A 19,403-nucleotide genomic window follows, 5' to 3' on the forward strand; every position below is an offset into this window, starting at 1 on the left:
TCCGTAGAACTGAGGAGACTTTAAAGTAATACTGAGTCTTTTTAATAGGAGACATCTGGACACGTCACAGCACTGAAATGAACGTTACTTGCAACACCTGCTGTGCAAGTAACAAGTCAAAACTTCTGTTTGGGTTCGTCACTTCACTCCTGTCACATTGCATACAGTCCATTGTTAATGCACAAATATCAACTAGTATACCTTTAAATGTAATTACAATTATTAATTTGATATTTTTTCATAAGTTGAGATATTGTATTATTTAGAAATTAATCGGTTCATAAATACATAGTACTTTTCTAAGGCATTATTAATACATTTTTTCTATATTCAATTTCTTTTTTCATGTCTTAGTGCTCTTGGAGCTACATTATAATACAATATAAAATCAAGATATCATAATCAAATGAGAAAATGTTGCCACCAGTCATCCAAAAACACAACTCTTAGAGAAAACCACATGGTTGAACAAAAATATTTATTTTTGACAATTACAAGAGCTCTGAAGCTCTGACAGGCGACCAAAATGGTACAAAAAGTTGCCATAAAACAAAGATGATGGAAAAAAGTGACACGAGTTGGCAGTCCTAATCCCATGTTAAACCTAAAAACAGCACAGCACTGACAGACACACGGAGGAGGTGTCGGAATGTGACGAGTAGTGTGTACCAGGACAGAAGGCTTTGCATCTGAGGAGACGACCACATCCTGCTACATGTATCATTGCTCCAGTCGAGGTGGGTTAACACAATGAGCCAAAGAGAGAAACCACAAATAAAATTCAAATCATTAGAAGATCTGAAATTCAGCCCTGAGATTAACACACGGACAAAATATTGTTTTTTATATCCAAACGTTTTGGAAGAATAAAACATATTCCAAAAGCTGTATTTGGTACAATGCAAACAACCACCTGTAACTGAAAAAATACATTACAGGGAAAATTTCAGGTTCATACCTGTTTATTAAAAAAAAACAAAAAAAAAACAAATCACTGCAACAAAATATAAAACACAAAACATCAGGATGGCACAAATTAAATAGACGTGGTGTTCCAGGATAAGGAGATTGTGTGTGTGTGTGTGTCTGTGTGTGTGTGTCTGTGTGTGTCCTGTTGCTGGGAGCAGACGAAGCCTTCAGCTGCCTCTCTGTTAACATCGAGCCATGGCTTAATGATGGACCTCACACACTGGTCTAAGACAGCACAGCGCTGCCCCTAATGGTGCTAAGCAAAAGTACACAGATGTAACACCAACACTGATCACATAGAGACTTCTCTCTAGAAACAAACAGCAGGCTGACAGGCCACAGCCTCATCACCTGATTCAGCAGGTACTAATAACACTGGGAGCTAATCTCAGTACAAGGTTTACACAAGTCCCAGAGAGTCAGTGCGTACCTGCGTGTCCGACGATTCATTAGGACTTGGCCTACCGTGCCCCTGCTTTTAATAACAACAAGTCTGCAGCAGAAAAGTGCATGCAAGCTGCCTTCAGTCATCAGGATGTCCAAAGGAGGGTGACGTACATCCACTGATTTGTCGTTGCACCACAAGCTAGTAAGAATAGGAAAAACTGTATATACCCCTTGTATGTCAGATAAGGCTTTTTCAGAAAGGTTCTGGTGGAAACTCACCATTTAGGCCCAAGTCAAGAGATAAAACCAAAGGAAACTTAGTACTAGCATGGCCTGTTAAAATAAGGATAAATGTAAACCATAGATTCTGCAAACATACATCTTTCTTAAACTTTAGTGACACTGCTGAAGCAGTTGAGGCTCACTCACAACAAAACGACTCTTAAAATGACGCTGAAAAGAAAAATGATTGTAGCTCCGACAGAGAAGTCAAAGTAAACAGCAGATGAATTGCATTGACGGGAATCCTTTTCCCTTTACAGTCCATTCAAGTTCACCCAAAAAGTAAAGTTCAGCCATTATCTCCTCCCCCCGTGCTGATGGAAAGTCAGCTTAAGTCCAAAACACATTTCTGGAGCTTCACAGCAAAACAGTGATTCTCCCTGATTTGAAAAGATGTATTTACACCCTTTTTTTTAAAGCAGAACTCTTCTCTGTAGCTGCTGAGCTAAAAGCAAGAAAAAACCCAGTCTAAAGTAGGTGCAGCTCAACTGCATGTCAAGGGTGTAAATAACGTCTTTTCAAATCTATTTGGGATCTCGGGGCTTCTGGACGAGCTGTATGGAGCCATTTGATGTTTTTTTTGGTTGTTTTTCCGTTTCAAATCAAGTCTCCAGCTACTTCAGTTGTTGGAGAATGCTGCAACGCTGTTTTACTGTGAAGCTCCAGAAATGTTTTGTGAACTACCAAACTTCACCTGACTTTCCATCAGTGTGTGGGGAAGAAATGATGACTGAATTTTACTTTTTGGGTGAACTGTTCCTTTAAGATCACAACTCAAAGGGCCGTGTAGATGAACACAACATGGGCACATTTCATTTCTCCCAGCCTGAAGTGGGAGGCCAAAGTGCTTTAAGTCAAATAAAATCACACGGTCTCTCTTAAGTTCATAGGACGACCTCGGGCCCCCAGAGAGCCACAGCCTGAGGCAAACGATACGACGGGAGAGGGGGGGGCAGTGAGCTGAAGAAGGTAATACTGCAGCCGGAGCAGAGGTCTATACGTATTGAGTGCCACTCCAAAGTACTTCCTGCGAAAACTCCTCACATGGGGAGAATACATTCAACCACACAGCGCTCAGTCCCCTCATTAACATCGACTGGGCCCAACATTCAGTGCAAGTGTCGTTTGGGTGTTTTTGCACCGCTCTGTCAAACAAAACGTAATGCCATGTGTTCTGATCCAATCAGGTACCTTGTCATATCTCGACCGTTCAGCCCTTTCTCTGTCCCGTATGTTATTAAAACCAGCATCTCCTTCACTGGCTTGCCATTTCATGAAATTCATTGAATTTAAGCAATAACTTAAAAACACACAATCAAACCTCTTTGACAACTGCTAAACAAGCCAATAAGAAAAACTCCAGGAATAAATAAACCAAATATAATCAAATACTCAAAATCTTTAAAAAAATTAAATATCTTTGATTGTTATTCATATTTAATCCAGGAAAACAAATTCCATATAAATAACTACAAAGTGATAACACAAGTGACAAATTCATCATGTTACTGTGTGTGGAGCTGAGAAGGTGTCCCCGGTGTGCACCGAGCCGGGCGGCTGTGACTGGACTCCAGCCACAGTGCCGGGGCTCAACAGTGCAGTTGAAGAGCAGAGGGTGAAGTTAAGGTTTACGGTGCGAGCTGTCAGTCAGAAGAACCCTGGTCCGCGGTTGCCATGGTTACCAGCAGACGGGATGTTGCAGGTGAGTGTCTGGGTGAATAAACAGAAAAACACAGTGATGAATTCACCTGAACACATTTCTTGCGCTGCCTCGACCGGAGCTGATTAAAAGAGTAAACAGACTGTACATTCACTCGTCACTGTCAGCTAACAGAACAAAGCAGAGGCTCCCCAAGTAAAGCTAACGTGGTCACATCACGCTGAAAACTCATTAAACTCTACTGCCACCTTCTATCCACACAGCCCCAAACACCAGCAGATGTGTTAAAGTTCAACACATCTTAACGGGTTACAGGTTGGACACAAAGTGCAGTGAAGATATCCATTAAAGACGACATCACTCAGACACATGCGCGTTCTGTATTGTGCTGTACAGTTACTTTTATCTGGATAGTGTGAAGTTACAGTTTTCTCTGGTTTGAACATTGTTGGAAACATTTGTGATAATGTAAGTACACAACTCAACAACATGTAGAACAAAGGGTGGTTTTTAGACATTTTAACGATTGCAGTTACATTCAGTTGGTGCAGACGGAGGCAGAGCGTAGACAGCTGCTCTGTCAGCTGTCGTTAAGGCCGAGTTCACACGTACACAGTTATTTTTGAAAACAGGGTTTTTAAACAAAAACCAGAGCAGCATTTTAGCACCATTTCAGACATCAACTCACAACACACCTGAGAAGGCATCGCATCACATCACATGACCAGTTCCATACACTGGACATGCATGTGCCGGTGTAAACAGGAAGCAGACTGTAAACTCTGGGGTTGGTTGCTGAGTAACAGAAACTACAATGAATGATTTTTACTTGGACTTACTCTTTAACAGCAGGTAATTTACCCCGAAAACAGGACAAAAATGTTGAGGCAGGAGAACGCGAGTCCTCCTGGAGAACACTGTTTTTATTAAAACATGTCAACACCTGTTTTTGTCTCTCTTTTCCTTCATTGTATTTTATTTTAAAAAGGGGCGCTGTGTAGTTTTAAAGAAGAAATTCAAAGTCGGAATTGTAATATTTACAATATTAATGAGCTAATAATACAAACTTTTGTCCATAAGTGAATAAACAAGCTGTTCTCAGAGGAAAATAAGGTCCCAGAACACTGTTTGAAGCGAGAAAGGTGGCAGGGTCCGCCACATATAAACAAAGTAAAACAGCATAACAACATAAATTGTGTTGTCCTGTAAGGTCAGATTGTTTATTCAGTCATGAAAACAAAGAGTTTGTTTATTTAGTTTGTTTAAACAGAAAAACAAAAATCAGCCAATGAACATCTTTCTCTGCTCATTAACACTTCTTCACCAAAACAGACTGCTCCTTTAATGTCAGTTTGGCTATTTAAATATAGACAATATGACATCCATTCATCCATGTAAAAACTGAAATACTCCTTTTTTTAAATTAAACTTCACGTTTGCAAATGATGCTTCAAACACTAATGAGGCGCAATTAGGAAGCAAAAGTGTGTCTGTGTCAAAAACCTGTGTCTGCGTCAAAAACCTGTGTCTGCGTCAAAAACCTGTGTCTGCGTCAAAAACCTGTGTCTGCGTCAAAAACCTGTGTCCGCGTCAAAAACCTCTGTCCGCGTCAAAAACCTCTGTCTGTCTATCTGTTCATGTAACTCATTTGGACTTTTTACTGCTGATGTTTAAACCTCACCTGCTGGACTATAACTTTTGTCATTTGGGAAAAAATTAACCCCCCAAAAAAGATATTAAGCTGGTAACATCTTCAAATGGCTGTGTTTTTGTTGGACTAACAGTCGTGGGTGTTCCACCTAATGTTTGGCTTTTCTGCTTGATAACTAAAATCAAGTACTCCAGTCGTTTAGCACTGCACAGCTGGGGACCCTGCACAGACACATGAAACTGAACTTTTAGTCTCCAGTGTAACTTGACCTCCTTTCATTAGACCCCCACGCCCCTGTTGTGTTATCAGTGTGCAGACTGAAGAAATGACTCATCAGTCTTTAAACCAAACACATTTACTCACCTCATGAGGTCTCTGCTAACTCTGTCACCTGTCATCCCATCGGCTCCCTGGAGGGGCTTTGAATGTCTTGTTCTGTTGAGGGATGAGAAATGACAAAAGTTTAGTTAATAACACAGTCTGAGGTCTTCTATGAGAGAAGAGAACATTTTGAACAGGGACATTTTAAAGTGCAGTTATTTCTGCTCACCTTGTGCTTTTTACACTTCATGGAGAAATTTTCTTCAATGAGCACACAGTCTGTTAGAAGGAGAACAGAACAGGAGTTGAAGATACCACACTGACTCACCCACAGGGTTCAACCGCCCACACGTGCGAGTTCAGGCTTAACGGAAGTGATAACAGCCAACCACACTTCACAAAAGAGCCATTTACAGACCAATACACATGAACTCAGACACACTCACACAAAGCACCAGTCGTGGGTGCATTCAGCAGAAAAAATTAACAGGTACACATTAAGTAAAGACACCAGAGTCTAAACTGGGACAAATGAAACAAAACTAACAGCACTAGACATAAATAAGCTGAACTTTAAAGGTGCACTATGACACTGTTTTGTGGGCCTTTAAATACACTTTGCGTGGGTTAACATGAGTTTTATATATACTCTGAAGCCATACAATCACATTTGTATATGTAAACATGACGGCAAAACAGGCTGGTATTTTGAGTTATGGTCAGGCGAAGGCAAAAATGCTCCATAGTGCACCTTTAAGAAAAAATCCGTTAGCTGTGCACATTGGACCTGCAAACATGCATATGGATAAGTGCGTGCACTTTGTTCACCAGTGATGTGTGGAGACGGAGGGCAGAGAGCAGCACTCACCTGACTCCAGAGCACACCTGTAGTGGTACTTGTTGGGACAGTTTTTGAAGAAGCAGCCCAGTGTAGCACCCGGGTCACGGCACGCTGAACACATCTGGACACACAGAAGGTTAAAGGTCAAATGACGACATCGTGTACATGTCTGCAAACAGCGTTCCTGGATACAAAATACCTACAGTATGAGATTTGTTATGCCTTAATCAAAGAATGGTGCAATATGTTTACTGCAGAGTATTTACTTAAAAGGAATAGTTCAATCAAAAATGAAAATTCAGTCATCTACTCCCCCCTGAGCCGACGGAAAGTTTGGTGAAAACATTTTTGGAGTTTCACTTGTTTGGAGACTTGTTTTAAAACGGAAAAAAAACTACCAAAAAAAAAAATTGAACTACGACACGTCACCTCACCTCCACCTTCCATCAGCATGGGGGAGGAGATAATGACTGAATACAATCAATGTGTTCGGTGGAACGTCCACACTAGAGGAGGCTCCTTCAACAAACCTTCAGGCTGTATTTACCAGCAATCAGGTACTTTTAAGTCCTTAAAGTTAGCTTATTAACAGAATCCAAGGACTCAAACAGATCATCACTTCCTCATCTATGAGTATTACACAGAAATGTCCTACACGATTCATTATGAAGAAAACTGAGCACACACTCGCCTCAAGTGTTCAGCCTTAAGAGGCCATTTTCACAGCAGACATTCTGAATTGCACATTTTACTATCAACATTAATGAAGGCTGTTTTCGCAATCCCAGCAAGACACAGCAGTGTAACACTGCCAATACACTTCAGTTTTAAGTGATACACTTCTGCAGCGAGTTTCATACAGACGCAGATTTTCCCTTCAGAAAATATTTGTGATTGTCAGTCTGTGATGTGACAGGAAACACACACACACTACAACTGAACTACAATTGGTCACACGTGTAGCAGCCACCCAACGCTTCATGTGGCATGCTCAGTCAGTGGTGACCAGAGTGACTCCCCACTGGGATCATGAATATGACGTGGCATCAAGACATTCTGTGTGCTGACATTTAGTCTGATGGTCTCATGCGTTCTCTGCTGGAGCAATCAATCGATGAAATCATTGAATGTTTGGCAGAAAGTTAACCATTTTATTGATCAATTAAGTATTTAAGTCATATTTGTGCAGCAGCTGACTGATTACAATCCAGCTCTGGACGTTTTTTTTGGACCAAATGTGCCTCTGGAGCTTTCGACCACGCCCTGCAGTCCTCCTCACAGGATGGACTTTGTTCTCAGCTGGCACCATGTTCACCAAGACTGTGTATATTCACACAAACATTCATTTATGTTAAACTGACAGTGGATGATGAACGTTAGCCCTCAAAAGAAGAGTTGGAGCTGAAAAATGTAGAAGCGATGCACCAGGCAGAGAACAGACCGTCTGTCTGCTGTCAATGATAACTGTGATATTTAAACTTACAACAGAAAATATTTTTGCTTAGTCAGATAAAAGATACATCCACATATAGACTAGTTCCCTGTAAACCTTGATTTCACTGAGCTCTCTGGCCTGCCCATGTTTTCCTGCAAAAGTGAAGCATGAATTACAGCACAAAGGAAGCATGTTTGCCATTGAGAGTAATGCATTTGTCAAAAAAAGGGACAAAATGCAATAAACAAAGTTAAAGATCAATGTGACTTTTTTATGGATATCACAATAATATCGTCATTGTGAATTCTTTAGGCCATTGTAATGGTGTAGTGAAAATGTGATGGTGACAGCCCGACTGTGAACCAGCAGGAAGGCAGCATCACTGCAGAGAGCTCAGCTGTTTAAGAGGAGCGGTCTTTGAAATGCACAAGCCAACCCCTGAAGCAATGCTACATCTGTTATACTGTACAGATCACAACGTCTCGGTGCTGCGTGGTGGCACCAATAAATTCTAATAAAATCTGACAAAATTATCACTTCTTCATGCTTCCTCATGCTTAGATTTGATAAGAGAGCTCAGATCTGTTGGCAGACATGCAGACCTTTAATGCCTTATTTCCTTCATGTTTTGTTCAATTCCAGCTCCATCACCATACCATCACATTACAGGTTTTAAGTGCAGTTTTACCGTCTCCTGGGCCGCCCTGACGGCCTCCTCCAACCCGTAGACTTTGCCCTTCACCAGGAACACGCCTGTGGACCAGATGGTGCAGTCCTCGTGGAGCCAGTATTCACAGGGCTCCAGGGGCAGCACAGGGGGGCTGTACCAGTCCTCCACATCGGCAGAGCCAGCGTCTGACCGAGCCCGCTTAGCTGCGGGGCTGCCGGTGCCGCCATTCTTCCACCGTCGGGGTCGAGCTGTGAGTGGGACGGCACGCTTCCCCCCCCTGCCCCTGACACTGCAGGACGAAGAGTCTGAATCGCTGTAGTCGTCTTCATTCTCTTTGAGGCCCAACATGTTGGCTGGTGTTTTGGTGCTTGGCTGGAACCCTTCGGGGTAATAGGGGCCGTGGAGGTCCCCCAAGTCCATGGCGTTGGCCGACTGCCCACAGAGGCAGCAGACCAGAGAGCGCTGGTGCTGGCTGTGTGTGGACGCCCGGCCCAGCTGAAGACAGGAAGTGCTGGGTATGACCGCAGAAATAAAGCCACTTGGGTGAGCCTGCTGGCCCTTCTTGTGTTGTGTCCTCGCCTCCTCGGGGTAGTTGATTACAGTACACAGTGATGACGATGACTGCTGACGCTTCACACGGACGAACGGGGAGAAATTGTCCAACCTTGATTCCCTTTTCTCCTCCTTGAAGTTGACGTACCTCAGCTTGATCTCCGGCTCCTTGGGGGAGAATATGGAGGAAGACCTGCTCTGTTTGTGTTTCTTTCGCCTGCTCTTGGGAGTACGAGGCCTCTTTGTCTTGGCAGTGGGGGATGTTTTGCTACACCCAGCCTTGGCTTTGGCTGTGCCTTGGCTTTTCTTTGGAGACTTTGGTGTTGGTGTTGTTGGTGGTGGTGGCTGGGGGGACAATCTTGCCACATGGATTTCCACTGAGGGGTCAGGGTGAGAAAGCTGCCCCGACTCCTCCTTTGAGTTTTTGTGCACAGCAAACTGAGGGCTTTTTGGAGGTGTGCTGCGATGTGACTTTTTAGAATGATTGATTTGAGAATCAGAGGTAGAATCTTTGCAACTGTCAGTGTTAATGTTCTTAGTTTTGCCCCTCTTTGATTGAATTACTGCTTTTTGTTTCATTGTTTTCACTGAGAAAGATGCTTTCGCTCTGCTTGTCCTTTTCCTCCCCGACAGGGTGTCGTTCCTCTGAGCACTGCCCAACTTTGAACCACTAGCTGTCGACTGGGAAGCGTTTGCTTTCCTATTGGTGCGTATGCATCCTGACACTTTATACCTGCTTGAGTTTATGTTCATGACTATAGCCTCTAACCGCGTCCCTCTGCCGGAACGCACTGGCAGTTTCCTCTCTTTTAAAGTTCTCTGTTGTGCCTTTGCATTCCCGTTCATGTGAGGAAAGACAGTCTTGGGTTTGTTTTCCGAAACATCTGACACACAAACATCATCTGTTAAGTCAATCAAAGGCTCCAACGCTGCCTTCCGTCGATGGACAGGATGATTATTTTCATCGCTTGAATCTAACCTTGTGATGCCATCGCTGATGCGAGAGGCTGGCTGAATGCCCTCTGTACTCGAGCCATCCCACGCAACTTCATCAGTTGGTTCTAGATAAGCGTTGTCGCCGCTGGGAGAGCTGGAGGCCTGGGGCAGGACGAACACGTCCTCCACATCGTCCTGTGAGGTAGCGGAGGGCGAGACAGGGTCCTCCAGAGGACTGATGTACTCCCTACTCAGTGAACACAGGTCTCTAGTGCCCACACTGTCCGGGAAGACCACTAGATCCGGTTTCTTAGACGTGAGAAAAAGCACCTCTGGGCCCCCCGTCTCCTCATCCTCCCCTGCAGCAGGGGCGAGTATTTCCGGTGAGGATTCAGCACATACTCCTGAACTCGACCAGCTATCACCCTGACCATTTACCAAACGCCTACTGTTTTCCCGAGAGAGACCGTGTCCTTCTTGTTCTACACGCTCGTCTTCGTCTATGCAAATGACTCCACCATTGACCTCAGGAGGCTCCTGTGTTAGACACACTCCCCCATCGCTCTCTGGTCCCACCTGAGCCTGAGACAATGAGTGAAATAGTTCTGTCTGAGTGTCCAGATCAGCGGGCTTGTCGACCTGCTCCAAGTAATGCTGGTTGTGCGCGTAGCCAGTCTCCCCAAGCCCTTCATCTAAGTCACTGGGAGGGTGTAGGGACAACTTGCTAATGGGCTGCACCCCGCACAGAGGCGAATGCCGAGACAGGGAGTCGTGATTGGAGAAGACGTGAGACCTGCTCACGTAGGACAGGGTGACTGTAGTGCGGGAGAAGGCGTTATCTGGTTGAATCTGATCCCCTGATTGGAGCGTGAGGTCCGACGAGCCGGTCTCTGAGAAGGGTAATCCGGGGTTGCTGGTCCCTGAATTCGGGTACCAGCCGGGGCTCTTGACCATCCGCAGGGCATCGAGGGACGTGGCGTTGAGGACACATTCCTCGCCTCTCCTGGTCAGGTCAATCACAGTGGCGATGCTGGAGGTGGAGAGGTCTTGAGGCTGTAGATCATCTAAGCTCCCAGGTGGCTGCTCCATAACACCTGCAGCAGACAGAGAGGAGACAACACAGGGGGGAGAGTTTGACTTCTGTCCTCAGAGTCATTTCATGAGCTGTATTATCACAGAGCCTTTCATCCAACCACACAACATTTTGTCCTTCAAGCCAGAGTTTTACAACTTCTGACGACTGACTGAGCTCCATAACTTTAGTTCACTTTGCTGGTGTGTTATTGAAGCTACCGTTTCTTTTCACATGACATTTACTGTGAGACCTGAAGCAGAGGATTAAAGCTGCAGCCTGACAGCTGCAGGCAGAAGGCTGACATTAGCTCGGGAACCGACGTGTGCTTGAATTTAATTAACAAACGTTAACTGACAATTAACTTGATCCCAGTTTATCTTCATATTATTGGATATTTATCAGATATCAATGTGTTAGGTTTCAACGGATAACGTCATTGCAGACAACCGGATGACTTTTTACCACCAACGCTGACAGGTCAGTGATGCTAGCAGTAGTTAGCTTAGCCTAGCCACGGCTAACGTTAGCTAGTTAGGCCCAGCTAAGCTCCGGTAACCTTCCCGTACGCCGAACTGCGTGAAATATCTGGCAGCTTTAAGTGATTTTCGGTTATGACAGAAAGTCATGCGACGCAGAACGTGACTTTACAACTTTTAATAATCGATAGTGACCGTCTTTTATTTCGGCGATGTCTGCTCACCCAATAAACTCATTACTACCATAAAATGGCAACTTTTATAGCCAAGTGGTACATATTGTTCGTTATTGCCCACTGCGACTCTGAGTAACTTTGTTGGAAGAACAACGGCCAAACCAATTTTTAAATGTTAAATATCGGTTCAAACTGTGTCTCTCGCTCTATTACATTAACTCCGAATAGAAGCGTGGATCTTCACGGTTCAATAAAGTACACTTTCCTTTCCATTTGTTACCAAATTGCAGCGATAACCGAGGTATTTTTAAATTGAGGATTACTTTTCATGGAGTTTGGCGTGACGCGCTCTCCATTTGGGAGAACGGAGCGCATCGGGGCAAGGCCCGGCTGGATGAAACAAAGGCAGAGCGGAGGTGAGGCGCTGAGCTGAGCCGAGCCGAGCTGAGCTGCTGATCCAAACTTACCCGGACGGGAGAGATCGTAGCGTTTTAAAACGTCCAGTTAAAAGTCCGTCCCGCCCTGCATCTCTTTCACCAGCCTCCTCTACTCTGACCGGTCCTGATAGCACCGCACACAGACAAGAGCCCACATTAAATCAAGATCCACACACTTTCCAGGAACACACTACTCTGTCAGCGGCGATGTGTCAAGTCAACAGAGCGGGACCACACACTTCCGGCTCAGCCTTTCACAATAAAACAACGAGCGTCGGTGTTTTCTTTCCTCTTTTAAATTAAACGAATAAAAAGTACAATTACACAATAAATCCAATAGGTGGCTATTACTAAACACACGGTTCCTCTAAATGAGCACTAAGGAAGTTCAGTTTCAGTCAGAATAATTTGCCTGTGATCCAGCTGTTGCGTGCAGGCGGGCGGACATGTGATTTGAATTCAGACTAGTTAAGTACTGAGCATTACTGTCAGCTGTGTGCTGTCTCACTGTGGGCAGCTTGACAAACACAAGCGAGCAGCAGTGAACAGTTGTCAGTGGATCAGAGAGGCCTTCTGGAGAGGAGTGCTGCTGCTCATCTGTTCCTCTTGGTGCCATTCATTTGGTTACTGGAACAACTCTTAGATCATTAAACATTTAGCCGAAGCACAAGTCCTGACAGAAACACAACGTGACCTCTCATTCAGGCGAACTCCTCCATTCTACACAGTAAAGAGTGTAAAGTCCTCACCGGACTCATTCTGGAACGTTTAAAAGCAAAGAATGGAGTCAGCAGAACAGAGACATCATCTGTTTATTCCACACAGTCCTCCTCCTTTTCAAAACCTGGTGCCTACATTACCCACGGTGCAACTTAGCCACTGAGTGACATCACTGGAGTGGTGGAGTTGCCCTTTTAACAAAGGCTCTGACCTCCTTCTGTAAGACTGAAGCATGAAGTGTAATTTCAGATCAGAGGTGAGAGACGCTGACAGGTATCACAGGGCGATGATTCATTTTCATCTTGTGTGTTCAGTCTTCACCAGGTATTTGCTGCACGTACTCAATGAACACACCTGTGGTTGAGTACAACACTGTCACCATCACTCTGCAGCCAGAGGAACATCAGTGCGTCAGTACATCTGTGAAACACCACCTCGTCACTGTCATCAAGAACACCTGGGCTTGTGCTGCTGTCACATAAAATATCTGCAGAGACAATGTTCAGCCCGTGGTCAGTGATACAAATCAGGCTGTTGTTCAGTATGTGATATACAGTCTGATGATTCTTCATGACTGACTGACTGACTGTCACCACAGAACTACAGTATGCGCCGTGTGCTCTTCTATCACAGTCATGTCTTTATCTCCCCCCTGCAGACCCAGCGACACACGTCTGGGCCCCTGAGAAGCTCCAGTGATGGCCCTACATCTGCTTCATGCTCAGGCTCTCTCTCTCCACTATCATCCAGAGTATCCTCTTTCTCACAAGAGGTGGCGAGTCCTTTACTGAGTCCAGCTGCCTCTTAGCTAATAAAGTTAACCTCTTTGCTGACACTCCTCAGCCTGCTCATTACATTATGATTCAGGTATAAAGCATTGCCAGCTCCCTCTTTCATCTCTTTTAGCATCAAGTTTATTAATTCATTGCCAATTTAAGTCCAGGTTCTGGCATAGCAGCAAAATTAACTCCAACATTAGCTAGTAGTTAGCATGTCAGTACATTTCTAAAACCATTTTCAGGAAAGAGTAAGAAAAGTTTCACTATGAAACAGGCAACATTTTATTAAAGCAACAATGAATAAAGTATTTATTGTGTATTGTTTTAGTAATGCGAGTAAAAATAAAATGTGGTTATCGTTGCTTATTTAGGATGAACATGATTATTGATGGCCTTCCCTTTTCTCCCACACAGGCAGCCCTGCTCCTGAGGAACCATGAGACGCCCTCACTGAAGACATCAGGTGTGAATTCTCTGTGCTGGTGAAACTACACAATATATCTACCTGGTATTCAAAAGGTTTGTTTCTGTTTCAGTGCCAACTCAGCATGTGAAGCACTTTATGTGACATTCACTTGAGAGGCAGCAGCAGGTCCGACATTTAGACACTGAGCTCCATGCGGTCCTTATATTTGTACTGTAAAGCCCATCTTGTGTTACTTTCTTGTTCATTTGATCAATGTGTTAATATAAGAATCGTACACAACAGAGGGTGCAAAAATATTTATTGCTAATAAACCTGTAGTCAGTTGGTGTATATTTGCTTTATATTTACAATAATAGAGTACAGAGGAATGGGAATGTGAAAGAAAAATCCCAATCATTTAAATAAATACAAAGGGACTGCCACTGAACACGACTACAAACATAAACTCCAACAGTTCCTATACAGCTGGACTGATGATTGCAGTGAGAAAAAAAAAACTCTATATAAATTTTCATATATATATATTTAAATTATAATCAGTGAAGCCTATCCATATGCATTCAGCTTTCTTCTACATCTGTGATGTTAATGTAGAAGTGAGGCGATGAAGCGACATGGTAGGGACCTGTTTTCTAATGCAGACGAGCAATTTGTTCCATAGCTGGTTGACTGAGCGACGCCTCCGTCTGTGCTGGAATGATGACGGAGCCGCAGAGCGCCACACTCATTCCTATGGTTTTGTTATGCAAGTATTACACACTCATCAACATGTAGTTGTGTTTAGCCATTAAACATCACGTTTATGCCTTTGGCTAGCAACAGTCTGGGGAGTTAAAACAGTAGCTTACACAGTCATAGTTTTAATGTATGCATGACAGACGCTCAATTAAAAACAGTATTTACAGTAAGACACAAACAATACAAAAATGTCACAGTAACTGAAGTGCATGGAATGCAAAATCTAGACATGAAATCAAACTTCATACCATGTTTTTAATAATATATGATCTGTGTTTTGTGACCAGTGTGTAGTGTTACTAAATAAGTCATACAGAGCTAAAATATAGTGGACTTCTAAACATGCAGCTAGGTCGGCAGCCGTGACGCGTCACTGTCAGAACTCCTTCGTGTCTTTGTTTTCAAACAGGTGGAGTCTCTGCTCAGCTGTCAGTCCTTCCTTTAGACTCTGCAGGGACGAGGAGACAAAAAGCACATGTTAATAATGACGAGGACAAATCACAACTTTCCTGAGCAGGCGGTGTCTCTTTGGTCTGTGTCGATCTGTTGACACCCAGTGATTCAATCTCTAACATGGAACCATGACAGCCCAGTGACTACAGCCCCGAATAACCAATAAATGATAGTGTTAGTTAAATAATTAAAGTGTGTGTAAATCATAATTGAAAATATAAATGTATTTATTGTACTCTTCTGTTATGTAGCTCTTTTCAGTTTGTCTCTTAGTTTTCCTGCACTTGGTCTCATCGTTTATCCATATTTATTTCCTTAGGCAACATTTCACATTCTCTGACCACATTTCCAGTTTTTTTTGTGCTTATATAATAATGAAATGACCGAGTCCATGTGTGTGCAGGTGTGCCGCTGGTATTTTATTTTTATTTTATTTTATTCATTCTTCTTTTATCTTTGACTCCACTACATTCATCTAAAAAACTTCAGTTACTAGTTACTTTTCAAACTAATATTTGTACATTAAAAACATTTGAAGAGTTTAGAAAATAGGATTTTGTTAGGAATTCAACAGTTTACACAATCATAGCTAAAAGGATAACTTCATTAATCAAATAATAGAAACTACTGTGATAATCATTGAGGTCATTTCATGGTTCCAGCTTCACTAACATGACCACTGGCTGATTATTAGAATCATTTTAAGGTTTGTGAGGTTTGGATTGTGAAGGTGTCACTTTGGGTTCGGGGTAAGTGTGATGGGATTTCTCACTATTTTAACATTTTTATGTAACAATCGATCGATCGATCGAGTCAGAAAACTATCAGCAGATTAATCCAAAATAACAATAATCAGTTGTGTCCGATACGAAATGGTTCAAAGTGAGCTCCACTTCAACCAACTACAACAGTAAAACCTGCTTTTATATGAATGTGTGAGTAACAATCGTCTAATGATATAATATGTATATAAAATAAAATGTACTTTGAATGAACATGTTCCAGATGATGTTGATTTTTACAGCGTGGTGAGAGTACTGCTGCTACAGGACCGTGCAGGCCAACAATCACTCCACTGCAGGTGTGTGTACATGCAGACTGGAGCTATCAAGAAGACTGTGTAGCTAGCTTACCTGAAAACACTGGTTGCTAACACACAGAGCATTAGCCTTTGAGCTAGCAACCTAGCCGCAACTAACTTTCATCGTCAAACTGCATTGCAGGTCCTCTTAAATCATCCATGTCTCATGGATACATGTGATGTGTACAGTGTCTGTATATATACACAGATAAAGGACGAGTAAAAACAAATCAACCCTTACATTATTTTATTAACTGAATGGTGGTCCAGGTAAAATATATAGCTTTATATTTCTTTTGACACCATTTTAAAAAAGGAGTAGTATTTATTGATGTACTCGGATACATATTTGACTCGCCTGATAATCTTTGCTGACTTTAGTTGGATTAAGGGCTCCATAGTATGACCCTGAGTCTGTAAGCAACCCATTCATAATATCTGAGACAGTGTCGTGAACTGTCCTTCACCATCAAGTGTCTGTGCAGTGGGATGCTTGTAAAGAAGTGACTCAGTGCTGAGTGCTTAAAGGTGGAGGGCAGGAGGATGTGCTTAAACCAGCCGTGGTTGCGTCTGGTTTGGTTTACCTAAAGGAGAAGGGGAAGGAGGCGTGCACGTCCTCAGCAGCCCCAACTGTCCCAGGGCATGTCTCGACTCACAGACTGAAGACAGAAGGGGGAAACACACCAGCAAGTGTGTGTTAGACGACTGTGGTGTTTCATCTGCATCACAATCCCAAGACTGCAGTGTTGATGGAGAAACACAACGCAGCCCAGCAGGAGCCAATCATGATGCAACAGTGGGCATGCAGTGCTGCATGCAGTGCTGCAGGTGACCAGTAGATGGCAGTGAGTCACTTGAAAGTGATTCTCAGTCTATGTTTGGTGGGACACCTCAGACAGGACTGAAGTGTGTTGCTGCTAAAGCATTATGACACAATGAGGGACGCAAGCTCCACAAAAATCCTCAATCAACTCTACGGTGGGATGAAGCATTCATTTTGATCTCAGCTGTCCAGGAAACTCACTTTTGACCTCATGGTGCGCTCTGAGCGTTTGGCTGCAGCAGCCGCCATCTTGAGGATGTCAGGGTTGCTTTTGGACTTCATGATATCTGTGGAAGAAAATGTGTCAGAGGGTAAATAAAGAGAAACAGAGAGGTTGTAGTCTTCAGTTTAGTCAGCCAACAGTGGACCTCACGCAAGAAACACTCCAACAAACACTCATTGTTAACACGCGCATTATACACAATGTTAAAAAGGCTTGGGGAGCCCCTGTGTGTACTGTTTAACACACACACCATAAGATCCATGGCCTTTTTAGGACCATTGTTGTATGTTCTCTTCCTTTATTTCCTGCCATCTGTCTAGTGTCACTCTGCCTTTTCAAGGCGGGAATATTGCCCCGTTATTCACCCTCGCCGTCTGTATGAAAGTTACAGAGGAGAATGGGGGGACAGTTTCGTTCTGATCCTCCAGTGGAGGTCGTAACAGAGGAGAGACGACGTCTGTGTGAAAGTGTGAGTCGGCAGCACGGGACAGGAGTGTGTCAAAGTTGTACTGAATGTACAACTTTCATAAAAGATAACCATGAATTTAAGTTATTTTATCACTGAAATATCGTTAAATTTAAGTAAATTAGCATTGTTTGATAATGCAAATTAATGTTAGAAAAAAAGGAGAGTCCCCAGTGTAACACTGTTAACACAACTAGCAGTGTTTGCAGTATTAATGTAGTTTTTCTTATCTGGCAGGGTGTTGGAGTGTTTGAGTTACACCACTACATTTGGTGTCCTCTTAAGAAAATGTCATGTAGTCGTCCCCTCCAAAGGTGATATTAGATTTTTGCCCTTACAGATTGAAATTTTCAGCTGAGTTAAAAAGGCTGGCTCATCACACCTCACATGTATTTTATGTACTTAGAGTCCCTCTGCTGCCAGCTGACACACAGAAACTTCCCGGATGGCACATGCGTGTGTGACACCTTCACTGCTACAACTTCATCCGAGGGGAAACACTGTACAGAACAGTGACTCGTAGACTTGAAGCTCTGCGGTGTGAAATTCTTCTTTTTACTCTTGGGTACTTTTTTGTGAATAAAACTAGCCAACATGTAGAAAAGAACAGGTAGCCCTTACGTAGCAGTTTCATCCTCATGATCAAACCTCCTGAAAGCCCATCCTTCATGAATATAAGACAAAAGAAGACATGATTGTTCCGACATGAGTCCCTCTGTGTTTCTTTTTATTCATACCATATCCTCCTCGTTCAACCTCCTCCAGCGAAGGCTCGCCGAGCGCCTCGTGAGCCAGCTGCAGCTGGTCTCTGAGCCGGCCCAGGTCCCGCTCTGCTTTGGCCTTGACGATGCTCAGCTCCGTGTAGATGTCCTTGTACTTATCTGTTGCATATTTCTTGTCCTAGAAACACATTGTTTGGCAGTTCAGATAAAGGCTATTCATGTAGTATCTCAGATGGGAAATTCTGGATGTCACCAATTTAAAGGGCTTTCAATCACTATCAGAACAGAGGGGAAACAAACATACTCTTTGGGCAGCTTGGAGTTCGTCTTTCAGGGAGTTGATTTCCTGCTTCAGGTACTGGACCTCTGACTCCTTCACCCTCAGCATCACCTAGAAAACAAAAGAGAACCTTGTAAGAATCCAGGGAAACCCATGGTGAAGAGGTTTGTAGATTCCTAATTGAAGCCTCAAGTGTGGCATTTGTTTTTTTGAGCCACAAGTGACGTTATTTGAAGGACGGGTGGTGATTTAATCATGTTTTATATGCAGGATTTTATGCTCAAGTTTGATCTTATTGCTTTGTTGCAAGTGACTTTTTGTGTGAACCTTACCTCTAACTCATAGAGCTCTTTTCCCTGTATTGTGGTGTTTGTGTCTCCAACTCCATCCTCAGATGTCATGGAGCGCATCTTGGTGATCTCTGCTGCCAGACGGTTGTTCAGCTCCTACAAATGCCACAAAGAAGCAGAGTTTAGCAGAACAACCGGACACAATGTATTCATGCACACCATGTCTCTGAGTAAATATTTGTTCACAGGTGTGTGTCTGCACCTGGTTGTGTGCGTTGAGCTCCTGGTTCTCTCTCTGACACTGCCTGAGGGCCTGCCTCTCGGCCTCCAGCGCCTGGGCCAGGTGGGCGTTTTCCAGGCACTTCTGGGAATACTGCTCCGACAACACCTCGATCTCCCGCTGGAACGAACACAGCTCCTCCCTGAAACATAACACAACACCTCACTGAGACTAAATCTCATACTGACAGTTTGGCTTCAAGGGGAAAAAGTTTGCAAATACAGCTAAATGCCCAGGCTCTGGTCTGATTAAC

At 43.5% G+C, this 19,403-nt stretch overlaps 2 protein-coding genes across 5 annotated transcripts in view; both read right to left on the bottom strand.

Annotated features, from left to right (window-relative positions):
* Window positions 1-461: 461 nt before the first annotated feature.
* Window positions 462-12,268, bottom strand: LOC141015795 (uncharacterized). Its single transcript, XM_073489984.1, has 6 exons — window positions 11,899-12,268; window positions 8,235-10,798; window positions 6,139-6,232; window positions 5,500-5,549; window positions 5,313-5,384; window positions 462-3,348 (listed from the first exon to the last, which is right to left on the bottom strand). The coding sequence occupies exons 2-5, from the start codon at window positions 10,791-10,793 to the stop codon at window positions 5,337-5,339; spliced, it is 2,751 nt and encodes a 916-aa protein (XP_073346085.1). The 5' UTR covers window positions 10,794-10,798; window positions 11,899-12,268; the 3' UTR covers window positions 462-3,348; window positions 5,313-5,336.
* A 1,807-nt stretch (window positions 12,269-14,075) lies between these two features.
* mprip (myosin phosphatase Rho interacting protein) overlaps window positions 14,076-19,403 on the bottom strand; it is a 47,957-nt gene continuing 42,629 nt past the window's right edge. For all 4 annotated transcript variants that reach the window (XM_073489012.1, XM_073489010.1, XM_073489011.1 and 1 more), the window contains 6 exons: window positions 19,133-19,292; window positions 18,913-19,026; window positions 18,605-18,691; window positions 18,316-18,478; window positions 17,091-17,176; window positions 14,076-14,980 (listed from right to left, as the gene is read on the bottom strand). In XM_073489012.1, the coding sequence (XP_073345113.1) occupies window positions 14,909-14,980; window positions 17,091-17,176; window positions 18,316-18,478; window positions 18,605-18,691; window positions 18,913-19,026; window positions 19,133-19,292 (682 nt within the window). In that variant the 3' untranslated portion in view covers window positions 14,076-14,908. The remainder of the gene's footprint in view (window positions 14,981-17,090; window positions 17,177-18,315; window positions 18,479-18,604; window positions 18,692-18,912; window positions 19,027-19,132; window positions 19,293-19,403) is intronic.

Source organism: Pagrus major, chromosome 20 (genome assembly GCF_040436345.1).
Source record: "Pagrus major chromosome 20, Pma_NU_1.0".
Classification (NCBI taxonomy): domain Eukaryota; kingdom Metazoa; phylum Chordata; class Actinopteri; order Spariformes; family Sparidae; genus Pagrus; species Pagrus major.